We start from the raw sequence: 27,545 nt of genomic DNA on the forward strand, positions 1-27,545 counted from the left end.
GTTCATAAGATACTGGCATCCTCTTCTTGCCACATGATAGAACTAAAAAGTGCTGGTCAGAATATGGTGGCATATATGTAACACCTTCTTAGCTTTAAACCCTTTTCATTCAGTTAAAGGCTATCCAAACCAGTGTTTCTGCATTATCTGCCAGTAGTTCAAGGGGTGCTCTAACCCCAACCCCTGCGCTTGCCCACTTGCAATACAGGAAGGCAAGTTAAACGTTCAACTCTGCATTGGAAAGAAACGCAGCAGCTGCATTTCCTTAAGGTAAGGGTTCATTTTCCTGATTTGCAAATATGGCATTTAGTGCTTCTGAAACTAACTTATAACTCATATAACCCAAACTGGGTGCTTTCTTTGGTTTGGAAAACTAGTTACCCACTCAAATGAACCCACATGCGCTTGCTCATTCAGCCCACACAGATGAATTATTTTATCTCATCCTGGCCGGCTCTACTCTATACCCCCCAGCTATTGTCACCTACATAAGTGCTTTTTCCTGATCAAAGTTCTTGGGCTCAAATTTGGAAAGAGTAGCAGTCATGCAGCTCCACATAATTGCACTGTCTGTCTCACTGCCAGCCTCAGAAATTGATCTTGTTTTTCCATCAATTTAAATACTCTCAATCGAGTACCACCATAACCTGATTTTCATTGGGTCTTGCTGAGGAGTCTATAATCTTCCATCACTATTCTCTTATTTCTCAACCTGCTTCACACACATTAGTTCATCAAATATTCTCTAAAGCTTGTGCTAAGGTAACCTCCAGGTATCTTGCTTTGGGACCCCTAGAACTCTGATGTGAAAGCTCCCCACCCCCAGAGAGGCCAAAACCTGAAACTAAAGTGATTAGAGCATCCATTGCCTGGTCCTCAAAAGATTTAGTCTCAAACAAATTGGCGACCAGATCCTTCACCTGACACTCAATGTGTACTTTGCTCTCTGCCCTGTCTGTCTTTGCTCTACTACTAGTATGCTTCCAGACAGGCTCGCCAATATCTTTTCTAGCTCCTTCAGGGTCGACTTAATGATTACAATCTCTTTCTTCAGGTCATTGTGGAGGGCATGTATATAGTTAATTAGTGTTGGTTTGCCCAGCCTCATAGGCCTATTCTCACTAAGTATTTGAAATTGCGTCCACCCTTCGATGTTGCTTCCCAAGGCTCATAAACTAACTTTCTGTTTGCCATATCTGCCTAAAATTGAGAGCCTTATCAATTTGGTCAGAAGTCCTGCCAGCACCTATCTCAGTAGTGCCCTCAGTTAAGCTGGAGTGAAAACCACAGGAAGAGTCCGGTACTTCAACTCTGTTCCTCAGCAGCAGCTTGCCTGCAGGTCGACTTCTAAGATGCCCAGTGCCAAGTGGACCCTCCCACCTCATTGGAAATGGACATTCCGAGCCAAGAGAATAATGCTTTTCTACTCCTCCTTGTTTCCCGGCCCAGGCTCACCACTGCACCAGCTTTCCACGCTGTGGCTTCGGATAAGTCTGATCTTCTGTAGTGGCCTGCCGAGCTGTCTTCTGTAGGTGGCTCATGGGCTGTTCATCTCCTCTCACTCGGGGGATCGTAAATCTGAATTAGCCACCCGTGGCTCTTTCGTCAAATGCCCTACTGCACCAACAGTAGGCCTTTTAGATGGAGCTTTGTCAGCCTCAGACCAGTCCTATCTGCCTACACAGCTCTTTGGATGAGTACCCAGAAAATGAGCTGGGCGTCCCTGTAGCTCGCACCCTGGGATAGTGCCTACAGTGCTTTCAAGCAGACCAGAAAATGGGAGTTAAGTTGGGGACTACTGCGGTAAGCCGCCATATTGAAGCTTGTTTGGTCCCTCCAATGCCCCCTCATTGTTTAAACCAAATTGTCTGTTTTTTCAACACTAAACTGCAATTGGGTACAAGTTATTGGTAGTAGAGCGTTACCATTTGGTGTTCTCAGCATTAATTTAGACTGGCTCCAGCGAAGACATGTACTATGGTAAGAGAACAAAGTTGAAATAAACACATATTTATTTCAAATTCTATCCTAGTTCTTGTGAGGCAATCCATTTGTCTATTCTGCATCTTGTTAACTTTAACTTAATCTTTGTTAGCGGGGATAAATGTATGTACTTTGGGCTAAAATGCAGCCGCCTGACTACTCACATTTTGTCAACTTGGACAATTTCCTCTAATTTTACTAACTGTCAGGGTTTCTTCATATTACAAGCCACTGGCCTAAGATGGTTCTATCCGATAACGGGCAACACAGGATGTGGTTTCATTCTTTTGCTAGTGAAACCACTTTAGCAAGCTGTAAACCTCTATCAATAGATATGCGTGGAGCTGCTGTGCATTGCTGTAGTTCTACCACCTGATCTTCTTTGAAAAACACATTTTAAGTGCCTGCACTTGCAGTTACCTCTAGAAGGGAAAGTATAGAGCTGTAGATCTATGGTACGATATGTCCCTTTCAAATTAAATTGGTTCAAAAGGCAATGCACAAGTGTGCTGTTGCCTTCGGAATTCAGTTGAATTTTCCTGCTGCATCCTGGGATTTGTATGGTACCTAGAGCCAAATACTCCACTGATGTTGATAAGCCATTTCTGAGTTGGAACGCACCTCCCTTGAGGATACTAGGGAACAGTACATCGGTCTGGAAATGGTGGACTAGTACTAGAATTCTCAAACACTGTGAAAGGGAATGATTGGAAGACTTTAGGTTTTAAATCGGTACCACTTTCTGTAAACGTATGGTTTAATAAGATTGTACAGCTTCTGTCAAAAAACACTCTAGTGATAAAAGGAATTAGAAGGAAAATCAATTTGGGAACCATTCTGCAGCCTTCTCCTACCATTAGATCTCAAGTGCTGGTAGGGAAGTTTGTTCATTAACCTCTGGTATCGTCTCTTATAGAGGGAATAAATATTTCTTCGAAAGAAAGGTTTAAAGAAAAGATTGACAAAGCAAACTATTTGTCAGTTCCACCAAACAGTTATTTTGTGCTGCAAAGAAAAAAATCGGAACTGTCTTCAGTTCTCTCCTGATGATTTGCATTTCTCTTCATTGAGTCGTATATGGGCCATATACCTTAAGTTTTCATTAACAAGAACATGGTCATCCTTTAAATTTTGTTCAGACTACACAGTTTTCAAACATTTATTATTATTTTTCTGAGAGGAGAAACCGTAAACAGCACTACATCGAACAGGCAGCAGAAATAAAACATTTACATCATTGCATAATTCAACAATCCGATGCTAAAAGGTATTGTCTCCACGTTATCCTATATTTTTAAACTGCAGTGTCCCCACCATATATACTGTGTCTTATGCTATTTACATGGACAACCATGTGCCTTATAACCGTTCATTCTGCTGCATTACAAATATCTATTCTTTATGTCTACGGGGTTCAGACGTGATCCAATGTCTGGCAATATCACGTTTCGCCACCAGTATGTACACTGCCACGAGGTGACTAGCATCCGTACCATCTATTCCCTCTTGTTCCACCCGCAATATGGCATACTTAGGGTCACGGTATAAGGGGTAACCCACTAGTCCACTTTAGGTGGTGTATACTGCCAACTAATAACGGGTCATTTATAGGCATGTCCAAATCTTCATGGCAGTGCAGGCTTGAGAGGTCTTTTTTCTTACCCATAGACCAGAGTCTGGTGGGGTAGTAGTAAGTGTAATGAAAGTACTTAAATTGAATCCTCAATAATTTGGCCAAAATGCTAAGGCATCTGGCTGCCATTTTGATCTCTGTCCACCTATTATTGTCATGAAGACCAATGTCCGCTTGCCCTCATTCCCTGAGATGCAGAGGAGGGTCTGGTGTGTTTATCACTGGGGGTCTATGTATAAACAATATGCCTTTCTTTCTGAATGGTTCCATTACAGTTTGGGGATCTAGGGTGTCGTAGTTGTAAGCATCACAAACATCTAGAGACGCAATGCAAATTCTTCTTTTAATTTAGCAAATGTTTTAATATGTCCACCCTCCCACACATCTCTCATACGTGAGATGCCGATCAAGTGCCATGGCCCAGAGCTGGTGAGACACGAGACAACCAGGTACCCCTCCATAAGAGGGCTTTCCTTGTGATCATCTTGAACCATTTAATGTGTTTCAGTGCCCACTGCCAACAGGCCAGGGGAATTCATGAGGGTGCCGGCATACCCCTGAGAACAGAGGTGCCATTTAGGATGGCATCCAAGGTCCAAGTTTGTAGGAGAATCCCTTATAATTCTGGTCTTGAGTATCTCAATTTATCCAATCATTGCTAAGTTCTAACTGCAAGGCCCAGTAATATAGGTAGAGGTCTGTTATACCAAGCTCCCCGTCATATGGAGCTTGGATGCACCTGGCGAGAGCTACTTGGGGTATGCTGCAGATTTTTAATAAAGAAGGTACAGTTTACCAGAACTCTGATATTCAACATTTATCAAAATATCACCAATATTGCTTTGATAACTCCTTGATTACCACCTGCATTACTGCCAGCTATGAGGAAAACGCGACTTTTCCAATGCCTTTTCCGAAGGAATAGCCTTACTAAAAGGTTTCCCTAGTATCAAAGATGCAGCCATGCAATCTCTGTTTTCTGACCAGCTTCTTGTTGATTTGGATATTGAATTACAAAATAACTGTTCCATTATCTTTTATCAAGTTTACCTCCAGTTATATTATTTACTGCTAGCTTTTTTAGAGAAGTCTGTAGTTTCTTCTTTCTGTGAGCTGTACACTTCCCCTATCCAAACCTGAACCCGAAGTTTGGATAGCTTTTCTTGATTCATTATTAAATCTGTGACCGAATCTCTCTTCAGCGACCGGCGGTAAGTTAGATGGTGATTCGAGAGGAGAAGCCTAGGAGAGAAGGTGCGTCTTTGTAGCAATTACAAAGTGTGGTATTGTCCCTCCAAGCTGGAAGGGAGCAATTATTAAACCGATACAAAAAAGAGGTAGACAGAAGTCCTTAATAATTTTCACCTGCTAAGCCTCCTTTACGTTGGGACCAAATTGTACTCAAATATTATCCTCATTTCACTTAACAACTGGATTGAGTGCACTGATATGTTCCCAATGGAACAAGACTGCTTTAAACAAGGGTATTCCACTGTGGATCATTGGCTTAGCTATGGGCCCTGGGGCAAAAGGAGATGGAGACTTCAGGGAATCTGTTCTGTTGTTCTGTCGACTTTAGCTCGGCCTTCGATTTGGTTGATCGAAGTATCCTGTGGGTCAAGATACGGCAATTGAAAATACCCTCCAGCTTGTTTGCAGTTCTACAGGAATGGCACTCACAGAATTGGGCCCAGGTGTAGCTTGATTGAAAGGGGCACCTCTTGAATAGAATGCCTCTAGAAAATGGGCTACGGTAGAGCTGTGTCCTGGACCCACGTTTTTTTCTGTTTCTTGGTGTACTCCCTGGAACGCTTGTCTCAACCAGCTCTATCACTCTAAAAATCGGGGGCAGGCATAAATTGTGCCTCCTTAATGCAGATGATTTGGCTATTTTGTACTTGACCCCAGTAGAACTACAGAGGAAATTAAATAGTTTTAATAGATATTTTGAAGACGATAAACTCAAGGTAAACATGGAAAAAAACTAAGATAAAAACGTTTGGGAAAAACTTGGCATCTCGGTAATAGGATGGTGTAGGCGGTATCCTCGTACAGATGATAGGTCAGGGTATGTTCTCAAAAAAATTGACCTGCACTCTACATAATGATTTAGTGGAGACGCAGGCCGGCAGTATGTTTGGAAGGGGATTTGCAGGCCTGGAATTATTTGGCCTACAAATCAACCCTGCAATTTTGGGGCAAACTTTGGTGTTTGCGGGTTCAAAAGGTATCAGTCCCTTGTGCTAATGAAATTGTAAAGAGTGAAGTCAAATGGGCAAGGCAGGTTAGAAATAGACTAGGGGAAATCACTGCAGCCCTAAAAAGAAATGTAAGTTGTCTGAGGCCTCTCGGAAGGTGAATTAAAAGAGGCCTGCAGAAGAGCGTCTGGGTTGTATGATTTAGAGTATGTAAGGAGGAAGCCCTCAGTCAACTATATGTTTGAATCCTGGGAAAATCAGAGAGCATTCCCGTACATATCAACACTCCGAGACACTCCGATACGGTTATTATCGTAATACTAGGTTGCTCTTAATTTTCGGTACCTAAGGCCTGAAAGGTTTGATGCACTTTTGGATACTGAAAATAACTGCAGGTGTGGATTAAGGTATCAGAATGTTAATGTTAATCTTTTACTGGATTGCCTTCATTTCAATAAGATTCGTTATCTTATTTTAAATCCCCTTTTTTCATAATATGATCTAAAACATCGCAATGAAGCACTTTTGAATTTTTAGATGTAGCTTGGGCCTTAGCGAACTCTTTAAAAATAAGTTTGGGCTAACAGTGTGATTATTGCAGTTCCGAGATTTGTTGGGACTCTCGATGGCACATTTTAGGATTGAGAGCAAGAATGGACATATAGAGATGCACATTCTTTTAAGATTATTTTTTGTTTGTGGATCTGTGGGAATCATTAACAGATCTGGTAGAACTGGATTGTTATTGGATTTGTTATTTTTAATGAATCATTTTAATGTGTATTATTGTATTATGTTTTAAAGGCAAGGGTCTAAACATTAAAAAAAATTTCAACTGACATAAAAAATGAAATTCCTGTTTTAGTGCTTATTTCTGCTGAAGTTTATATTCCTAGTGGAACCTAGCCTCCTTCAGATCCTATCCCTTATCAAAATGGGAAAGAAGTTTTTTCATATTCTCCACTTAAGAAGCAAAATGTGAGCAGTGATGTATGTTTTCATGTTTCTTACGCTGAATAGGAGCCTTGGCATGATAATAAGCATTTTAATTTTTTTAAATGTCTACGGAAGTAGTTCCATTGAATTAGCTTCATCTTTTTAAAACTAATTCTTTAGGGTTTTGAATTTTGTGCACTGTTTACTTATAATGGTGTATTCACTGAGCAATCCGTTCACGTGGAGGTATCTTCAACTCAATTTTTGTGTTTTATGTATGATGGTGTTTTGTGTTTTATGTATGCATGTTGTGAGGAAAACCGAGGTAGATCTCAATATGCCTCTCATCCTCCAACTTCTGTTTTAGTTTGCGCGTCTATTCTCCTCTCTGCTTCCTCCCGTTGAGTAATCTAGGATAATGTTTCACTTCCTTCCATAAAAGTTTGACTTGTAACCCTAAAAGAAAGCATTAGTACTTACAAACTGGCTAAGTTCTAAAGTAAAATTAGATTTCATTGTTCTTTAGGGTGTCTCATTTTTTTGCTGTGCTGTTGTTGAATGAATTACTATTTTATAAAGCACAAACAAATACCCGAAGGCGTCAAGGCGCTGCAAACAGTTCCACTATCTGATAAGAGCAGAGAATCTTCATAGGTCAGTTTTTACAGGTCTTCAAGGCCTTTCGAAAAGGTAGATGTGGTTCCACACAGGAGATAAATGGAGGAAGAGTATTCCAAAGCTTAGCCGCTGCGACTAAAAAAGCCCTTCCTCCCCATCGTGACCTCCTATATGTGGGAACAACAAGCAGTGTTTGTTAGCAGACCGCAGTTGTCTAATGGGGACATATCATTGAAAGATATGCCTGATTCCCTCTGCTCCTGAATTATGTAATGCCTTGTGCACAATGCACAGGGCTTTAAACAGAATTCTTTTTTTCTGCTGGGAGCCAGTGTAATTTCTTTATGACAGCCGATATTGAATTACATTTAGGAATATCTAGGACCAATCTTGCTGTCACATTCTGCACTGGTTGTAGTTTATTGATGGAAGCCTTATTTATATCTAAGTAAAGGGCATTACAATAATCCATCATGGATAAGATCAATGCTACTGCACCTTGCTTCCGTGCCGCCAATGAAGGACACATAAATATCTTTCTACGGGTTCTTATGACCCAAAAGCAAGATGTCACAATCCTATCAACTATGACACCAAGATTCCTTACTGAATCAACTATGCAGGGACATGATCCCAGCATTTCAGGCCCCCAAGAATGTGTCATTGGGGATGCTGATTTCCAAATATTAGAACCTCCGTTTTGTCCCTGTTTAACTGAGGATAGTTGTTTTCCCTCCATAATGCCACTGACTTCTTGCGGTAGTTAAAATTGGCAGCCGTGGCCTCTGTCTTTGGTACTAGACACAATTAATTGTGTGTCATCTGCATAGGATATTATCTCCAACCCAAAGGATCTGACCAGTGTAGCCAATGGGGAGATATATATTAAAGAGGGTGGGGCTCAAAGAGGATCCCTGTGGAACTCCACAAGAATTTAAAGATAGGATCCGAATTGAATTGTCCATCTTGGCTTTTTGTATTCGGTCAGGAAAGAAGCTAGCAGCTTCAGGGCCGAATCTGTTACCCCAAATTCCTGAAGCCAGTCAACTAGCTTGTTTGGAGAGATGGTATCAAATGCTGAGGACAAATCCAATGGAATCAGCAGCACTGTTTTCCCTGCATCTACCAAGGTGCGGATATTATTTACCGCAGTTTCCATCCCATGGCAACTTCTAAATCTGTAATGAGGGGGATCCAGTAGCTGCTGTTGCTCCAAATACATTCTGATTCGTGCATTCAGATGTTTCTCCAAGATCTTAGCAGGAACCGGAAGTAAGGAAATGGGTCGATAATATTTAAATTCTGTAGAATCTAGGTTGTCTTTTCTTAATAGAGGCTTTATGACTGCTTTTTTTCAATGTAGTAGATAGCATCCAGAAGTGATGCCCAAATTGAGCGTCGCTGTAAGGTGAGGGACAATGATCTCCATACCTAACCTCATCCCCTTTGGGGAGCAAGGTTCCAACGGGGAATCTGAATTAATCCCTTCTAAAAACTGGTCTCTCTGTTCGTTTGAAAGAGGGAGAAAGGCAGATAGTGTTCCCTTCTCATGTTAGGAGAAGAGCTTAGAAAGGACAGATGAATATTCTAATCCGAGTTGAGAAGCTTGAAATGAAGATTCTCCAGGGAGGAATGCATTTTTACAATCTTTGAGTGGAAAGAGTTAGCCATTCCATCACAAAAGACCTGTGAGCTCTTGTGCTGTGATGGATAGACATGGGAGGGTTTGATAGAGAGCTAAGTAGACTAAAAAGATCTCGAGGAGATTTGAAGGATGATATCATCTGAGTACAAAATGATGATTTTTCTGATTTATTAGCTAGTTTATATTCCAGCAGCCTAGCTTTGTGCTTTCTTTTCTCCGATATGTCATAATGTTTACGTCAGATGCATTCTTGATGGTGACAGGATTGCTTAAGTAACTTAAGTTTTTCTGAAAACCAAGGGGATGTCGGCTTTTTCCTACCTATGTATACTTCTTTAAGAGGAGCAATAGAGTCAACTGCTGACCCAATCCAGTTTGAGTATTCTGTGACTGCCAGGTTAGGGTCACTATATTCTGTCCATTGGTATTCCTTAAGGGCTCGAGGGAAGGCTTCCTCGTTAATATGTTCCCCAATGTGGTCCTTGCTTTGTCAGTCTTGAAGCAGCATGCTAGTCTAGAAGCGGCATGCTAGTCTAGAGCACTGTAAAATCATGTCTGTATGTAGTTCAGGATCTTAGCTATTGCATGTCTTGGGGGTCTAGTGGGAACTGAATGTGCTCTCTCCACTACAAAGTAATTGGATATTTTTTGTGAGCCACACTGCTCTAACCATTGTTTCAAGTGGGCTGCCATGTTTTGGCTCTCTGTATCCTCTAGCAAGCCATCCACATGTACATAATTGCCCCTGACTGCAACTTAACGCCTTCCGCCTAGTATTCTAGAAGGAGCAGTAATATCTTTGCTACATCTTTAACTTGTTTCTGCAAATTGTTGGTGTTCGTTGTAATTCTGCTAGTGCACCCTCAGTTTTCTTCACTCTTTCGGCAAATTTGCATTGATCCTTTCTCAGGAGGCCTGCATCAATCGCCACCATATCAGTTTTATGTACTAACTTTCTCAGCTGTTAACGATAACCATTAAGCTCCTATCCAACTTCTCTTGCGTGATGATTTGTTCTGATGTCTCATAATTTTTTTTCGCCAAGTGGATTTCCCCCGTGCTTCTGGCGTTCCTGTGTCAGGGCATTGTCTTTCTGTGATTTTCTCCTTCCTTGTATTTCTTGATTATTAGACTCCTCACCTACAGCAATTCAGTTTATGGGCATCTGATTGGTGTTACACTGGTAGTCAACTAATGCTTAATATGCAAGTGTTATTCATAGGAAAACAAGATAATGAGGAGCCCAAATGATGGGTGGTGCATTACAAATTTCCCGTCTGCTTTTTCACTGACTCCTCTTCTATGGGAGAATAAAGTCAACTTTGAAGCCCGAAGTCTGTTGTAACCTTTCATAGTGGTCATATAATTGCTTCTACTCATCTGAGTATCCCAGCTACCACCTCAAGCATGGTAGATGAGAAAGTATATAGTGCCTTTGGTTCGGAGCAGGGGAGGCCCTCTCTGTTCACGTATCCATGCTAACGCAGGAGCACTGTGTCAGTGCAGATCACATCTCATTTTCTTTACTGACACTCCACTTGCCCGCACCTCACTCCCTTGTTTTACCTTCGGGTCCCCTAGCAGATTATTGCAGTACCACGTCAAGTCCCCCAGCTCACAGATATCTCCGCACACTGACCACTCTGCGTACAAACCTGTCTTTTCACCAGGACCTGGCTTCATACTTTCAAAGATGCCATCTTTAAGGTTTCGGCAGCCGGGTATATACCTGTGAGCTGCTGCCTACTGAGATGTCACTTCTTCCACCTCTCCTGCATCGTGTCGTTTAGCTATGAAGGACCTTGGCAGCATCACAGATGTCCCGAAAAAGAGATGATTCTGGATCGCAGTTAGTATTAGTGGGGACCGGCAAAGGGATCAGTCAAGAACATCTCACTACATTGGAGTTCGCTAGCTCTATCTTTTCTTGATTCTACTACTGAATTGTACCAGTGTATGCACAAATGGGACTGTCTCTGGGATGTCCAAGTCTAGAAGAGGTACAAGACTGCCCGCTGTAACTGATGCTTGTAGCACTGAAGATTGATCCACTCTCATTTCTGTTTGGGAGCAGTCCTGCTTAAAGAAGTAGCCCCTTGTCACCACAAAAGGCAACCATGGTTTATGCACGGATTACCTCATTCTCTTGATGGAACATCTAAACCTTAACCGTTGTCTGATTATGGATGAAATATCCACCTCTGTGCTGTTCTCTGGCCTTGCATCTATTGAAGCAAATCTCAGTCACCCATTACCTGATGTGGTTTCGGAGGTGGGACAAGGACGGGGTTGTGATGGTGTACAGACCAAGGCATATGTCTAGGAGCTACGACCGTCCAGTAATGCCCAAGAGTAATTATAAGTCTTGAGAATACATTTGAAAGTTGGCTAAAAAGGCCTTTCTCATTAACGGGGCTCTATCCCTAAAAAGAAAAGTTATTTCTTCGTATGTTTTTGTATTCTTTTATGAACATTTTGTATTCGTATATAAGGTCTTTATCTTGGCTTAGATGTCTCTTCAGCAGGGCTCAGTTTGGAGGTTCTGAAGCTGGTGTATGATGATGAAGAAAAGCTAGCAAGTCCCGATTTTGAGAGATACTTCTTGGCAGCTGCAGAGACACTGCTTTTTCTTAGTTCACTGCCCTCTGTAGCAGCTACATGTACACATTGAATGGGTCTCATTGGAATCTGGGATTATTGGGGATAGGCGAGAATCCAATGCTTATATTAATACTCGAGGTTTAGTTGGCTCGACGTAGAAGGAACTCGCTGACGTGTCTAGTCTGGTACTGCATTGCTCACCATTGCTGCCTTTATTCAGTATTACTTATGAGGTTTAAGTTATCGTCTGAAACGTTAAAGAAGAGGTGAGTGTGGTGACCTTTGGAGACTTTTATCATGTGGACATTAATAGGCAGCACACCCACCCAGATCCAAGTAAGCCAGAGTTGTAAAAAATACATGAGAAATAATGTACAACCACTTGCCATCCCACTCTGTTCTACTCTTGGAAATAATTAGCAACTAGAAGTCTTTAAACAGCTGGAATTTGTAGATCCAGCAGTTGAAGGCTGGTGCTGGACATCTGTGCGGCCGCGGCACAGTAAACAATATAAAAGGCAATCGAAACAGTACTTTGATATAAGTATTTCAGACTAAAAATAGACATGCACTAGTTTACGGGCTAAAAACGGAATTGCTTAGTTACAGGTACAAACTTTTAGGTTTTAAATCATTCCTCAATTTTACTACATTCCTAAAGTAACAGATTGTTTTGAGATGTCCAAGTAGTAGGTGTTCATAGCTATAACATTTTGCTTTAAGCTTCAAGCTGTCCATACATGAGACTTTTTATTGAGTAGTATGCTGCTTGCGTGGGGAACTTATTTCTGTGCTTCTCGCGCTGCTCTGATCTGGTTTGAGGGACAGATCACACATTTATGGTATAGAGGCTATTCTTTCACTGCCTGTGTTTAAGGGTAGAGCGATACAAAAGGGGATGATGGACGGAGCGTTTGTATAAATCAAACACTCACCCCCAGTCAACTGATCTGGGTTTAATCCATCACCATTCTTTAGTTCACTCAGCCACCCCAGTTCAGACATGGCTATATGCAAATCAGTCTGACCCTGTGCCTTATGGGAACAGTCCAGCCCGAACTGCCAAGCCATGTCTTCCCTGGACCGGAAACAAGCATCCTGGGACCGGTTTCGGATTCATAATCCTCATCAGCCAGGCTATCTTGAATCCAGTGGCCAAGTGACTCACGTCTGAGCATACCCTGCCACACTTAGGGCGAACAAAGCGATACAAAAGGGGATGATGGACGGAGCGTTTGTATAAATCAAACACTCACCGCCAGTCAACTGATCTGGGTTTAATCCATCACCATTCTTTAGTTCACTCAGCCACCCCAGTTCAGACATGGCTATATGCAAATCAGTCTGACCCTGTGCCTTATGGGAACAGTCCAGCCGAACTGCCAAGCCATGTCTTCCCTGGACCGGAAACAAGCATCCTGGGACCGGTTTCGGATTCATAATCCTCATCAGCCAGGCTATCTTGAATCCAGTGGCCAAGTGAACAAGGGACTCACATCTGAGCATACCCTGCCACACTTAGGGCGAACAAAGCGATACAAAAGGGGATGATGGACGGAGCGTTTGTATAAATCAAACACTCACCCCCAGTCAACTGATCTGGGTTTAATCCATCACCATTCTTTAGTTCACTCAGCCACCCCAGTTCAGACATGGCTATATGCAAATCAGTCTGACCCTGTGCCTTATGGGAACAGTCCAGCCCGAACTGCCAAGCCATGTCTTCCCTGGACCGGAAACAAGCATCCTGGGACCGGTTTCGGATTCATAATCCTCATCAGCCAGGCTATCTTGAATCCAGTGGCCAAGTGAACAAGGGACTCACGTCTGAGCATACCCTGCCACACTTAGGGCGAACAAAGCGATACAAAAGGGGATGATGGACGGAGCGTTTGTATAAATCAAACACTCACCCCCAGTCAACTGATCTGGGTTTAATCCATCACCATTCTTTAGTTCACTCAGCCACCCCAGTTCAGACATGGCTATATGCAAATCAGTCTGACCCTGTGCCTTATGGGAACAGTCCAGCCCGAACTGCCAAGCCATGTCTTCCCTGGACCGGAAACAAGCATCCTGGGACCGGTTTCGGATTCATAATCCTCATCAGCCAGGCTATCTTGAATCCAGTGGCCAAGTGAACAAGGGACTCACGTCTGAGCATACCCTGCCACACTTAGGGCGAACAAAGCGATACAAAAGGGGATGATGGACGGAGCGTTTGTATAAATCAAACACTCACCCCCAGTCAACTGATCTGGGTTTAATCCATCACCATTCTTTAGTTCACTCAGCCACCCCAGTTCAGACATGGCTATATGCAAATCAGTCTGACCCTGTGCCTTATGGGAACAGTCCAGCCGAACTGCCAAGCCATGTCTTCCCTGGACCGGAAACAAGCATCCTGGGACCGGTTTCGGATTCATAATCCTCATCAGCCAGGCTATCTTGAATCCAGTGGCCAAGTGAACAAGGGACTCACATCTGAGCATACCCTGCCACACTTAGGGCGAACAAAGCGATACAAAAGGGGATGATGGACGGAGCGTTTGTATAAATCAAACACTCACCCCCAGTCAACGGATCTGGGTTTAATCCATCACCATTCTTTAGTTCACTCAGCCACCCCAGTTCAGACATGGCTATATGCAAATCAGTCTGACCCTGTGCCTTATGGGAACAGTCCAGCCCGAACTGCCAAGCCATGTCTTCCCTGGACCGGAAACAAGCATCCTGGGACCGGTTTCGGATTCATAATCCTCATCAGCCAGGCTATCTTGAATCCAGTGGCCAAGTGAACAAGGGACTCACGTCTGAGCATACCCTGCCACACTTAGGGCGAACAAAGCGATACAAAAGGGGATGATGGACGGAGCGTTTGTATAAATCAAACACTCACCGCCAGTCAACTGATCTGGGTTTAATCCATCACCATTCTTTAGTTCACTCAGCCACCCCAGTTCAGACATGGCTATATGCAAATCAGTCTGACCCTGTGCCTTATGGGAACAGTCCAGCCCGAACTGCCAAGCCATGTCTTCCCTGGACCGGAAACAAGCATCCTGGGACCGGTTTCGGATTCATAATCCTCATCAGCCAGGCTATCTTGAATCCAGTGGCCAAGTGAACAAGGGACTCACGTCTGAGCATACCCTGCCACACTTAGGGCGAACAAAGCGATACAAAAGGGGATGATGGACGGAGCGTTTGTATAAATCAAACACTCACCCCCAGTCAACTGATCTGGGTTTAATCCATCACCATTCTTTAGTTCACTCAGCCACCCCAGTTCAGACATGGCTATATGCAAATCAGTCTGACCCTGTGCCTTATGGGAACAGTCCAGCCCGAACTGCCAAGCCATGTCTTCCCTGGACCGGAAACAAGCATCCTGGGACCGGTTTCGGATTCATAATCCTCATCAGCCAGGCTATCTTGAATCCAGTGGCCAAGTGAACAAGGGACTCACGTCTGAGCATACCCTGCCACACTTAGGGCGAACAAAGCGATACAAAAGGGGATGATGGACGGAGCGTTTGTATAAATCAAACACTCACCCCCAGTCAACGGATCTGGGTTTAATCCATCACCATTCTTTAGTTCACTCAGCCACCCCAGTTCAGACATGGCTATATGCAAATCAGTCTGACCCTGTGCCTTATGGGAACAGTCCAGCCCGAACTGCCAAGCCATGTCTTCCCTGGACCGGAAACAAGCATCCTGGGACCGGTTTCGGTCTCAGACGTGAGTCCCTTGCTCACTTGGCCACTGGATTCAAGATAGCCTGGCTGATGAGGATTATGAATCCGAAACCAGTCCCAGGATGCTTGTTTCCGGTCCATGGAAGACATGGCTTGGCAGTTCGGGCTGGACTGTTCCCATGAGGCACAGGGTCAGACTGATTTGCATATAGCCATGTCTGAAATGGGGTGGCTGAGTGGGCTAAAGAATGGTGATGGATTAAACCCAGATCAGTTGACTGGGGGTGAGTGTTTGATTTGCTCAAACGCTCCGTCCATCATCCCCTTCTGTATCGCTTTGTTCGCCCTAAGTGTGGCAGGGTATGCTCAGACGTGAGTCCCTTGCTCACTTGGCCACTGGATTCAAGATAGCCTGGCTGATGAGGATTATGAATCCGAAACCGGTCCCAGGATGCTTGTTTCCGGTCCATGGAAGACATGGCTTGGCAGTTCGGGCTGGACTGTTCCCATGAGGCACAGGGTCAGACTGATTTGCATATAGCCATGTCTGAAATGGGGTGGCTGAGTGGGCTAAAGAATGGTGATGGATTAAACCCAGATCAGTTGACTGGGGGTGAGTGTTTGATTTGCTCAAACGCTCCGTCCATCATCCCCTTTTGTATCGCTTTGTTCGCCCTAAGTGTGGCAGGGTATGCTCAGACGTGAGTCCCTTGCTCACTTGGCCACTGGATTCAAGATAGCCTGGCTGATGAGGATTATGAATCCGAAACCGGTCCCAGGATGCTTGTTTCCGGTCCATGGAAGACATGGCTTGGCAGTTCGGGCTGGACTGTTCCCATGAGGCACAGGGTCAGACTGATTTGCATATAGCCATGTCTGAAATGGGGTGGCTGAGTGGGCTAAAGAATGGTGATGGATTAAACCCAGATCAGTTGACTGGGGGTGAGTGTTTGATTTGCTCAAACGCTCCGTCCATCATCCCCTTTTGTATCGTTTTGTTCGCCCTAAGTGTGGCAGGGTATGCTCAGACGTGAGTCCCTTGCTCACTTGGCCACTGGATTCAAGATAGCCTGGCTGATGAGGATTATGAATCCGAAACCGGTCCCAGGATGCTTGTTTCCGGTCCATGGAAGACATGGCTTGGCAGTTCGGGCTGGACTGTTCCCATGAGGCACAGGGTCAGACTGATTTGCATATAGCCATGTCTGAAATGGGGTGGCTGAGTGGGCTAAAGAATGGTGATGGATTAAACCCAGATCAGTTGACTGGGGGTGAGTGTTTGATTTGCTGAAACGCTCCGTCCATCATCCCCTTTTGTATCGCTTTGTTCGCCCTAAGTGTGGCAGGGTATGCTCAGACGTGAGTCCCTTGCTCACTTGGCCACTGGATTCAAGATAGCCTGGCTGATGAGGATTATGAATCCGAAACCGGTCCCAGGATGCTTGTTTCCGGTCCATGGAAGACATGGCTTGGCAGTTCGGGCTGGACTGTTCCCATGAGGCACAGGGTCAGACTGATTTGCATATAGCCATGTCTGAAATGGTGTGGCTGAGTGGGCTAAAGAATGGTGATGGATTAAACCCAGATCAGTTGACTGGGGGTGAGTGTTTGATTTGCTCAAACGCTCCGTCCATCATCCCCTTTTGTATCGCTTTGTTCGCCTTAAGGGTAGAGCATTTTTCAGTGATTTGGAAGATGCCTAATGCAAATTAATATCACAAGTGTCAAGGCCTTGAAATATTTGGGCCATTATTAACATGTATTTGTAAGCGCCTGCCTGGGGCCTTGAATTAGGGGTAAAACACTAGGGTTTTGTGGTTATAAATCGGAAGCTTAATCTCATTCCTAAATGTCGATCATATTTCCTACTGTGTATGTAATTCCCATGGTGCAGTATATGGCATGGCAGGGGTTTGGTTTGTTTCAGTTTACAGATATATGTTCTCTTGGATGACTGTATTGTTCTTGTTGGTAAGTTCCACTGTTCACCTGTAAGTAAGTTACTTGAAGGGTTGTGTTAGCTGGGTTTTTGATGATGTCCAGAAGGTAAATTGGCACTTTAGTTGTTTTGTTGTGTTGTAAAAGTAGAAATAAATAAAATGACTGTTCAGTCTTTCCTCTTTACCAGTTTATCTGCCTGCCCCTACACACCTGTATGTCTGCTGCCTTTATGGGTTTTAAATCTGCTCTCTTCTGCAGCAGTAGTTCACTTCCTTTATTCCAGAAAAAAGAAAAGAGTCTTAATTGAGCAATTTTGTACTAGAAAGTGATCCATGAAGACAATGGAAGTGTTTTGATGTTTACTTCATCTCAGATTACCACTGCTGCAGCAAATGAAGATTATGTATAAAACACGATGAAGAGAATGTATTTTTGTCCTGTGAATCCAAAATCGAGGTTGTCGGCTACAGTTAAGGATTGTAAATGTAGTGTTGCCATATGTCTTTTCATAACCCTAATTCTCTGAAAGGTGATCAATGGATGATGGCTGACCACGCTGCAATTGTAAATTAGATATGCTTATTCTTGTTTTTGCTTTGCTTTTATTTGTAGCTGAAGCTGCACATTCTGGCGTTTCAGTGGACAACATCAAGCAGACAGTATGGAGAGGATACATGGTATGTTTGTGTGTATTTTCTATTTTAAAATAATTAATTTATATTAGCGGTGGGCGTAGTTCTCGAAGTAGCGCTACGCCTAGCTACGCGAAGTGCACTTTGCAAGCTACGCGTAGCACTACACGAACTGCGTAGTAGCATGTTCGCACTGTGCAAGATGTTGTTTTCAATGATTGCACAGTGCGGACAAGCATCCGGCACTGTGCAATCATTGAAAACAGCATCTTGCACAGTGTGAGCTGTTCTTTTCTGCTGATTGAGTAGATTTTTACTCGAGCTGCAGCTTTCTCAACGCAGACTGGTAGTTTCTCATCGCGAGCGGTCGTGAGCATGCACGACCACTCGCAACGAGAAACCTGACCTCCCCGCGTTGAGAATCTCGCCGGGAGCTTTATTTTCCATGCTCGCGATCGGCAACTTGATGTTGCTGATCGCGAACAAGGAAAAGGTCTCGCGAGGATGTTATTTTGCTTGCTCGCGGTCGCCAACTTGACGTTGAGGACCGCGAGCAAGCAAAAAATGACCGCTGCACTACGCTACGCATGTTTGCACTGTGCTACGTGCAGTTCGCATAGTGCGAAGTTGCGCAACCTACGCGAGCGTAGCGTAGTGCTTTGCCCAGGGTTACTTTATGTACAAAAAATCTTCTCCCTACATGAAGACTTAAATCATTATGAGCTTACGGTTCCTCTGAATCCTTTCCTCCTCATTCAGAAACTTGACAATTTGATTGTGGATAAAACACTGTACCTGTGAACTTATTGAGAAATTATATTTCAAAGAAAAGAAACTGCCATGTAAAAAACCATACCAATACCAAACGAAAGCTTATTAGTAACACTCCTTAGGTATCATGATAAAGATGGTTAATCAGTAATAGAGTACCCTGTTCAAATAACATCACTACTGAATCACCAGATGAAATGCATCAGATAATAAACCATAAAAAATACCTTCCGAAAATATGTAGTCAAATGCCTTAAAATTCTCCATAGTCTTTGCTGTAAATCAAGTGTTTTTGCGAAATTCCAAGGCCTGGCTTTCTAGACATTCTTTCTCATTTTGAACAGTCCCCTCTTGAGGAATTAGTCTCAGCTATCCAGAGACTCATTTGGATGAGGTACTTCACTTCTGTTTAAAAGGAATGCATCCCTTACGTTCTTCGCTGTATTGCTTACTATCTTAATAGAGCATTTAAGGTATGCAGGGTTTCATGTGTGTTTCTAAGTCAGCAATTGGTAGATCATACTATTGCCTCTACTCGCCCTCAACAGAAAACATCTTACCTGGTCTGTCACAGACTGTATAAAGCCTAAGAATGAGCATTATGCTAAGCACAACATTTACAAAAAAATCCTGCTTCACTCATGGACATCCTTATTATTACTTTTGATTGATTAGTGCCAGTATGCAAAAACTCATCTGCATTAAAAGGCCTGGATTAGAGTCCCCTTAAGGAAACATTAATTCAGGCATCAATTAAACTTAGATTTTTAAGTTGTACATGTATTTTTTTATGTCTAGTCACAGCCGAGACCTTTTGATATTACAAAATATCTCGTCCGCCGAAACGCGTCAAGGCTTCATCCATGGAATGACTGTAAAGAATATATATATATATATATATATATATATATATATATATATATATATATATATATATATATATATATATATATATATATATATATATATATACCTACTGGCGGTCGCCAGTAGGTATATATAGTTAGGATTTTTTCTCTATGGGATTTTTGAAAATTCTATGTCTAATAACTTTGGCGTTTGTGGACGGAATTGGCTGAAATTTTCAGGAAAATGGAACATTTTGTTTCTGAGCAGCCCCTGAAAATTGGGGGGGGGTTCGTCCAGGGGGGGTCGAGAAAAAAGGGGGGTCCCAAAACGTGTTTTTAACATTGAGTTTTCCATAGGGCGGTTGGCCTCACTTTTAGCCCGAACGGCTGAATGGATTTGCACGAAACTTGGCAAAATTGTAGGGACTGTTAGCCCGATGTGCCTTTTGTAGGTCTCAATATATGTGCTCCAGTGGATTTTGAGTAATTTAGGTTCAAAAAAAGATATATATCTGGGCGGAGCCTAACCACACATCTGATCTGATTGGCTGTCAGCACTTCATCCAAGAAGTGTTGGCAGCCATCTTGGGACCAATATACATGATAGCACCTCATTAAAAAGCATTGTAGTTAATAGAGGGTTTTAGGACTTTAGTTACATTATAAATCATTTGTTGATGGTACCATACTCGTTTTAGGAATTGTGGTGGGTTCTAAGGTGATTTTACCATGTGAAAAAACCTTCTGCTGTGATATCATGAATATTGTTTGAAAGAAAACTAATATCTCATGATTTTCCCACAGTGGTTTGGAAGGGGATCTATAAGCTAAACTGAAAGCATATTTTCTGTAAATTCACATTATCTTTCTCAGTCATGTGAAAATGAAGTCTGACATTCTCAGTAAAACATGTACATCCAACAAGGACAGAGACTGTCAGTTGATTCCTTTGTGTTCTACTGCAGCCTCCTAGAGTGTTCTAAAGAACAACTAGAGCGCTAACAGTCCTACTTATTACAAAGGTATGGCACACCTGAAGCCATCTTGATTGGAATAAAGTGGTAACTCTTAAAACATTTAATTTAAAAAGAAACAACATGAGGGGGTATATTTTGCCATAGCAAGTATGATTAGTGCTGCAGAATGAAAAATTAGGGCACATTTTGAGTGACTTCTCAAATCCTTTTCTATTTCATTAAAACATTCTGACATGCAGTCTCCCAAAATGGCCACCAGAGACAAAAGAGCCCAAATGTAGCCCAAATATCACCCAGATGTAGCCCAAGTATAGCCCAATGACAGAATGTCCCAGAGTGTTCTAAAGAACAACTAGAGCGCTAACAGTCCTACTTATTACAAAGGTATAGCACACCTGGAGCCATCGTGATGGGAATAAAGTGGTAACTCTTAAAACATTTAATTTAAAAAGGAACAAAATGAGGGGGTATATTATGCAATAGAAGGTATTATTAGTGCTGCAGAAAGAAAAATTAGGGCACATTTTGAGTGACTTTTCAAATCCTCTTCTATTTCATTAAAAAATTCTGACATGCAGTCTCCCAAAATGGCCACCAGAGACAAAAGAGCCCAAATGTAGCCCAAATATCACCCAGATGTAGCCCAAGTATAGCCCAATGACAGAATGTCCCAGAGAGTTCTAAAGAACAACTAGAGCGCTAACAGTCCTACTTATTACAAAGGTATGGCACACCTGAAGCCATCTTGATTGGAATAAAGTGGTAACTCTTAAAACATTTAATTTAAAAAGGAACAAAATGAGGGGGTATATTTTGCCATATGAATTATGATTAGTGCTGCAGAAAGAAAAATTAGGGCACATTTTGAGTGACTTCTCAAACCCTCTTCAATTTCATTAAAACAATTCTGACATGCAGACTGAAACATGCACTTTGAATACCAGCAGCAGACGTCCCTGGTGAGCAGTAGCTTTACTACAGTGATCTAATGTGCAACTAGAGTGCTAACATTCAGAATTTATGGCAAATGTGTGACACATCTGAATGCCTTCTTGATGGAACCAAAGTAAACAAGCATTGAAAATGCAATAGATCTCGCCCTCGTTTAAGTTAAAGCCATTCTGTTTGTAATGAGGTGGCTTTTTAGCTTTGCTTTTATTAGTGTTTTTTCAACTTTCATGTAAATAACATGCATCTGTATGCATATAAGTATATGTATGCATGCATTTATGTTTGTATTTATATAGATATACAGATGATATATGTTTATATATGTATGTATATATATATATTCACTGAAAAAACCATAGGTTATAGACCATATATAGTTAGGAATTAGCATTTACAAAACCTTGAAAATTCACTGAAAAAACCATAGGTTATAGACCATATATAGTTAGGAATTAGCATTTACAAAATCTTGAAAATTCACTGAAAAAACCATAGGTTATAGACCATATATAGTTAGGAATTCGCATTTACAAAACCTTATTTTACTCACACAAAACCATTGAAATTCCATATATAGTTAGTTGCACTAACTATATATCGCGCACCCGCAATCCACTGCTGATGATGTCACATATTACATCATTCATGACATGGTCAGTGACATCACTGATGACATCACTGATGACATCTCAAATGACATCACTGATGACATCACTGATGACAACATCCAGTGACTGTATGTTTCTGTAAAGTTAAAATATGTCTTACATATTGAAGAATGAGTGGATGTATAAGTGTCTGGATGAAGGATTTAGTAGGTGCATGACTGACTGTATGAGTGAGTGATTAAATGTGTCTCACTGAGTGCATGAGTTAGTGACTAAACTGTCTTAATTTGTGCATCATTATGTCTGTTGTTCTGTAAACTGTTGCATGTGTTGATAAGTAGCTATATGAGTAACTATATGGGTTATTGATTGGTTGCCCAAGTATTTGTATGGGAGACTGAGTGTGTGTGTGGGTGGCTGGGAGGTGTATGACTCTGTGCATTAATGTGTGAGCAGTTGATTCACTAGATGTATGGTTTCAAAAGTGCATGTGGAAACAGCTGTATGGGCGGTTGACTGTGTGCATGAGTGTATTGGTGAGTGAATGGATATCTCAGTGCTACATGTCAAAGTAAGTACATATGTAAAACACAGTACATGTGAGAGTTGACATATATAAATAACTGTGCATAAGAGCCAGTGAATGTGTGAGTGGCGGTATGGATCATTGTGAACTTGTATCAGGGATTGTATAAGAGAGTAAATATGTGTTAGTATATGTTTGAATAAGTAAAGTTTGTATAACTGTATAGTTGAGGAAATGGAGGTGTGATTGATTCTTTGCATGACTGACTAGGTGTGTGAGTAACTCCATGGATGAGTGACAGTCTGTGAGTGTCTGTTTACACTGATTGTATCTAAGGTTATATTAGAGTCTGAAGAGGTTCATCGTATTATCACATGAATGATATCATCAGTGATGTGATCAGTAATGTCAAATGAGATGTCATCAGTGATGTCATCAGTGATGTCATTTGAGATGTCATCAGTGATGTCATTTGAGATGTCATCAGTGATGTCATCAGTGATGTCACTGACCATGTCATGAATGATGTAATATGTGACATCATCAGCAGTGGATTGCGGGTGCGCGATATATAGTTAGTGCAACTAACTATATATGGAATTTCAATGGTTTTGTGTGAGTAAAATAAGGTTTTGTAAATGCGAATTCCTAACTATATATGGTCTATAACCTATGGTTTTTTCAGTGAATATATATATATATATATATATATATATATATATATATATATATATATATATATATATTACCTACTGGCGGTCGCCAGTAGGTATATATAGTTAGGATTTTTTCTCTATGGGATTTTTGAAAATTCTATGTCAAATAACTTTGGCGTTTGTGGACGGAATTGGCTGAAATTTTCAGGAAAATTGCACATTTTGTTTCTGAGCAGCCCCTGAAAATTGGGGGGGGGTTCGTCCAGGGGGGGTCGAGAAAAAAGGGGGGTCCCAAAACGTGTTTTTAACATTGAGTTTTCCATAGGGCGGTTGGCCTCACTTTTAGCCCGAACGGCTGAATGGATTTGCACGAAACTTGGCAAAATTGTAGGGACTGGTAGCCCGATGTGCCTTTTGTAGGTCTCAATAAATGTGCTACAGTGGATTTTGAGAAATTAACGTTTAAAAAAAGATATATATCTGTAACAGCGGACCGGGCAGCGCTCCAGTACGCGTACTTTTCGCGCAACGGAGCTTTGTGAAGCGAAGCTGATTGGTTCTCCGGCGTCTGTAAACATTCCAAACAGTCCGTAGCGGCCGCCATCTTGTCTCTCGGTAGGATCGAGAGACAAGAGGAGGCCAAAGCGAAGGGGCAAATGACCATAAGGGGGCATAGTAGATCCTCGCTGACCCCCTTGGTTTGATGTAGAGGTTTTAAAAGGGCCCCGCGGGGCAAAAAAAAAAAATAATAATAATAATCGAACGGCTGAATGGATTTGCACGAAACTTGGTAAAATATTAGGGACTGGTAGCCCGATGTGCCTTTGCTAGGTCTCAATATGTGTGCTCCAGTGGATTTTGAGAAATTAACGTTCAAAAAAAGATATATATCTGTAACAGCGCTCCGCTTCGCGTACTTTTCGCGTTACGGAGCTTTGCGAAGCTGATTGGTTCTCCGGCGTCTGTCAACATTCCAAACAGTCCGTAGCGGCCGCCATCTTGTCTCTCGGTAGGATTGAGAGACAAGAGGAGGCCAAAGCGAAGGGGGAAATGACCATAAGGGGGCATAGTAGATCCTTCCTGACCTCTTAGGTTTGATGTACCATTTTGCCAAGTTTGGTGTAATTCCGTTCAGCCATTCAGGCTGTAGACGTATGTAAATGTCCTATGGAAAATTGCATGGGGAAAACACATTTGAAAGTGTTGAAATTTAGAACCAATTAAAATGTTACTTTGGTTTTGTATTTGTGTGTGATGAAAGTTAATTGGCTATGTATATATGTCAAATGAGAGGAAACCACAGCCATTTTGTGATACTACTGTCTGAGGTACATTTGTGAGGAATTTTTGGTGGTGAATTTCTGGTGTTTGATTTACACAGTACTAACACTTCTCCTACTTTTAAAAAGGTGAGTTGTTAATTTGTAAGGGGAACTATGTTGTACACTTGAAGATAATTTGAAAAATGTTTTCTGTTATTTATTTGCAGTCCTTCTGTTATACTAAATACTTGATAAAGTTAGTTTTATATTATGTATTACTAAAAACGATAAATGAAAGTGATTATTTTTTTCTGCAATTTACAGCAAGCAATTTCAAAATAAAATGGCTCACAATGAAGAGACCGTGGCAATTTCTTTTGAATTGTCCACTACATTGATTGAAATTGAGAGCACCAATAATGAAATATTGTCACAAGGAGGAGATGACGTGTATGATTCCATTAGATTGATTGAAATGGACAGCACCAATAATGAAATATTGTCACAAGGAGATGACTTGAATGATTCCACTACATTGATTGAAATTGAGAGCACCAATAATGAAATATTGTCACAAGGAGGAGATGGCTTGTATGATTCCATTAGATTGATTGAAATGGACAGCACCAATAATGAAATATTGTCACAAGGAGGAGATGACTTGAATGATTCCACTACATTGATTGAAATTGAGAGCACCAATAATGAAATATTGTCACGAGGAGATGACTTGAATGATTCCACTACATTGATTGAAATTGACAGCACCAATAATGAAATATTGTCACAAGGAGGAGATGACTTGAATGATTTTTTTGATCAATCTGTTGATGGCGAATTTATCGAATGTTTGGAGACCATAGAGTTACAAGAATCATCATTGCAGACTTTTCATGAGGAAATTGCTGATGAGGACATGTTACTAGTTCTTTCAAATTTAGAAAATTCTGAAGAATAAATTTATATTTAGAAATCAAAAATTGTTTGAGACATTATTCATTTTTATTTTTAATTTATGAGGTTGTAGCGAAGTGATTGTAGTATAAAATGAGACTTATAGTATAGAGTGCAACATTTTTATGTTACATGGTAAGTTTACTCATATTTACTTCCCTTCTGCCACTATATTATCTCCAATGTGTATTTGACATCTCTTCTTCATCTCCGGCCTCCTTTCTCTCACTGTGTGTCTCCGATGCATCTTATCGCTGCTATTTTGTGTAATTACAGAAGAGAGTAAAATAAAATAGTTCGGAACGTGAAAAGGGGGCAAAGTAGAGTACCCCTCACCCCCTAGGCCTTTTTAGGCGGTCCCAAAAGGATCAGTTTCTGCTTTCCTGAGAGATTATGGTATGAGTTCCATATACCACAATAATTTGCATTACAACATGCAAGATATCTATCTCCTATTACCAACTTTGAGATATTCGCGCTAAGCGCGAATATCTCCAAAAAGTAACACCTGCCCTGAGCAGTTCTTAGCCATGTTATCCAATGGGAGGTGGATAACATGGCTAAGAGCATTAGCTCGGTAATGCATGAATATCGCTGACTTTTTAGCGATATTCATGCATTGCGGCCGTTTATTATCGCATTTGCGATAAACCTTGATAATAGCAAGGTTTATCTTCGATAATTTCTGACGATGCTTAGCGGTAAAAAATTCGTTGGTAAGCATCGTTAGCAATAAATATCGCTTAACTTTGGTAATATGCACCAACGTCTGTTAACGTTCGATTCGAAGGAAATGAGGAAGTGTTGAAAAACATTGTCTGCGCCATCTTGCCTTTTTTGAAATGCCACACTTTTGTCGTGCACGGCAGCCATTTTAGATGCCTTGACCAGACCCACTCTCTGCATGCTGTCGATTCGTAGCATGGCTCCCCACCCTCGCAAGCATCTTCCCCAGGCACTGGTCACCCCCGCTCTCTGTCTTATGCATCGGCAATAAACCTCCCCCCATCTGCGCTGCTCTTCCCTGAAAATCACACTCTGTGCCCGCCCGACACCTCCCTTTCGCCCTATTCACTACCGCACCCTCTGACACTCTTCTTCCTCTGTGTCCGATTGTCCAGGCTATCACCTAGCCCTGCAGATGTAGTTTATGGCCCCAGCTGTAAAGAATCACCCCTCTTCAAAGGAGTTATAGTAGATCAAGGCCCACACCCGATGAGATCCGTCACACCACACGTGTTCCTACTATCTGAAAACCATCCTGTATTGTGATTGGGGAGGGGACCGAGCCTGAAGCGGAAGATTCCAGGAATGACTCTTTGTACATCAAAGTTTTTACAATTATGTGTCACATTAAAAATATATAGCACTCCAACAAAGTAGTAGGAATATAAAACTTTAATAACATATAAATATATACAACAAAACAAAAACAGTAAAAACATTTAAACAACGACGAGACCGTGGCAATTTCTTTTGAATTCCTGATGAGGACATGTTACTAGTTCTTTCAAATTATGAAAATTCAGAAGATGTTGCCTGGGGGTGGGTCGTCAGTAGCAGTCTGTTGTGCGAATAGTTCCAAGGCAGCAGAACGCGCTGAAATCTAGATGGCACGAAAGTGATGTCTAGTAAGTTGCCGCCCAGCAAATAACGGCGTGGGGCGTTGCGGGGGTGAGTGAGTCCAGTAGGCACCACAGCTATTCTTACCGGCATTGCAGAATTACTGCTGGGGACAATGCCTGTGCTGTAGCAGGGTCACAGCAGAAACAAAAAGGATTCTGTTGAAGATGTTGTTGGTTTTCAATTTGAATACAGTTCTGGTGTCAACTGCTATGCTAATGTAGTGGTTAATGTTTTGTTTTCTCTAGAAAATGTAAAAGAGGGGGAGGCAGTCCAAAGTTCCGTTAAAAGGGCAAAGGAAAGGATCGGTGGTTTGAACTATCAGTCAAAAAGGGGAGGGGGTGCAACAATTTTTCCTACCGGGTCACACTGTGCTTTCACCGGAACTGAGGTCTGCAGGATTCTAGTAATTCAAAGTGAGGCTGGCGCCAGCATGGGAGCGCCGACGTCCCGCGGATACAGTTTCGTCACTCCACGGGCG

General features: G+C 42.0%; 1 protein-coding gene across 1 annotated transcript in view; it reads left to right on the top strand.

The window, feature by feature from the left end:
* Positions 1 to 27,545, top strand: part of GNPTAB (N-acetylglucosamine-1-phosphate transferase subunits alpha and beta) — a 542,239-nt gene that overhangs the window by 95,547 nt on the left and 419,147 nt on the right. The window contains exon 6 of the mRNA XM_078675067.1: positions 17,869 to 17,933. Within this exon, the coding sequence (XP_078531193.1) occupies positions 17,869 to 17,933 (65 nt within the window). The remainder of the gene's footprint in view (positions 1 to 17,868; positions 17,934 to 27,545) is intronic.

This window comes from Lissotriton helveticus, chromosome 1_1 (assembly GCF_964261635.1).
Source record: "Lissotriton helveticus chromosome 1_1, aLisHel1.1, whole genome shotgun sequence".
NCBI classification, from domain to species: domain Eukaryota; kingdom Metazoa; phylum Chordata; class Amphibia; order Caudata; family Salamandridae; genus Lissotriton; species Lissotriton helveticus.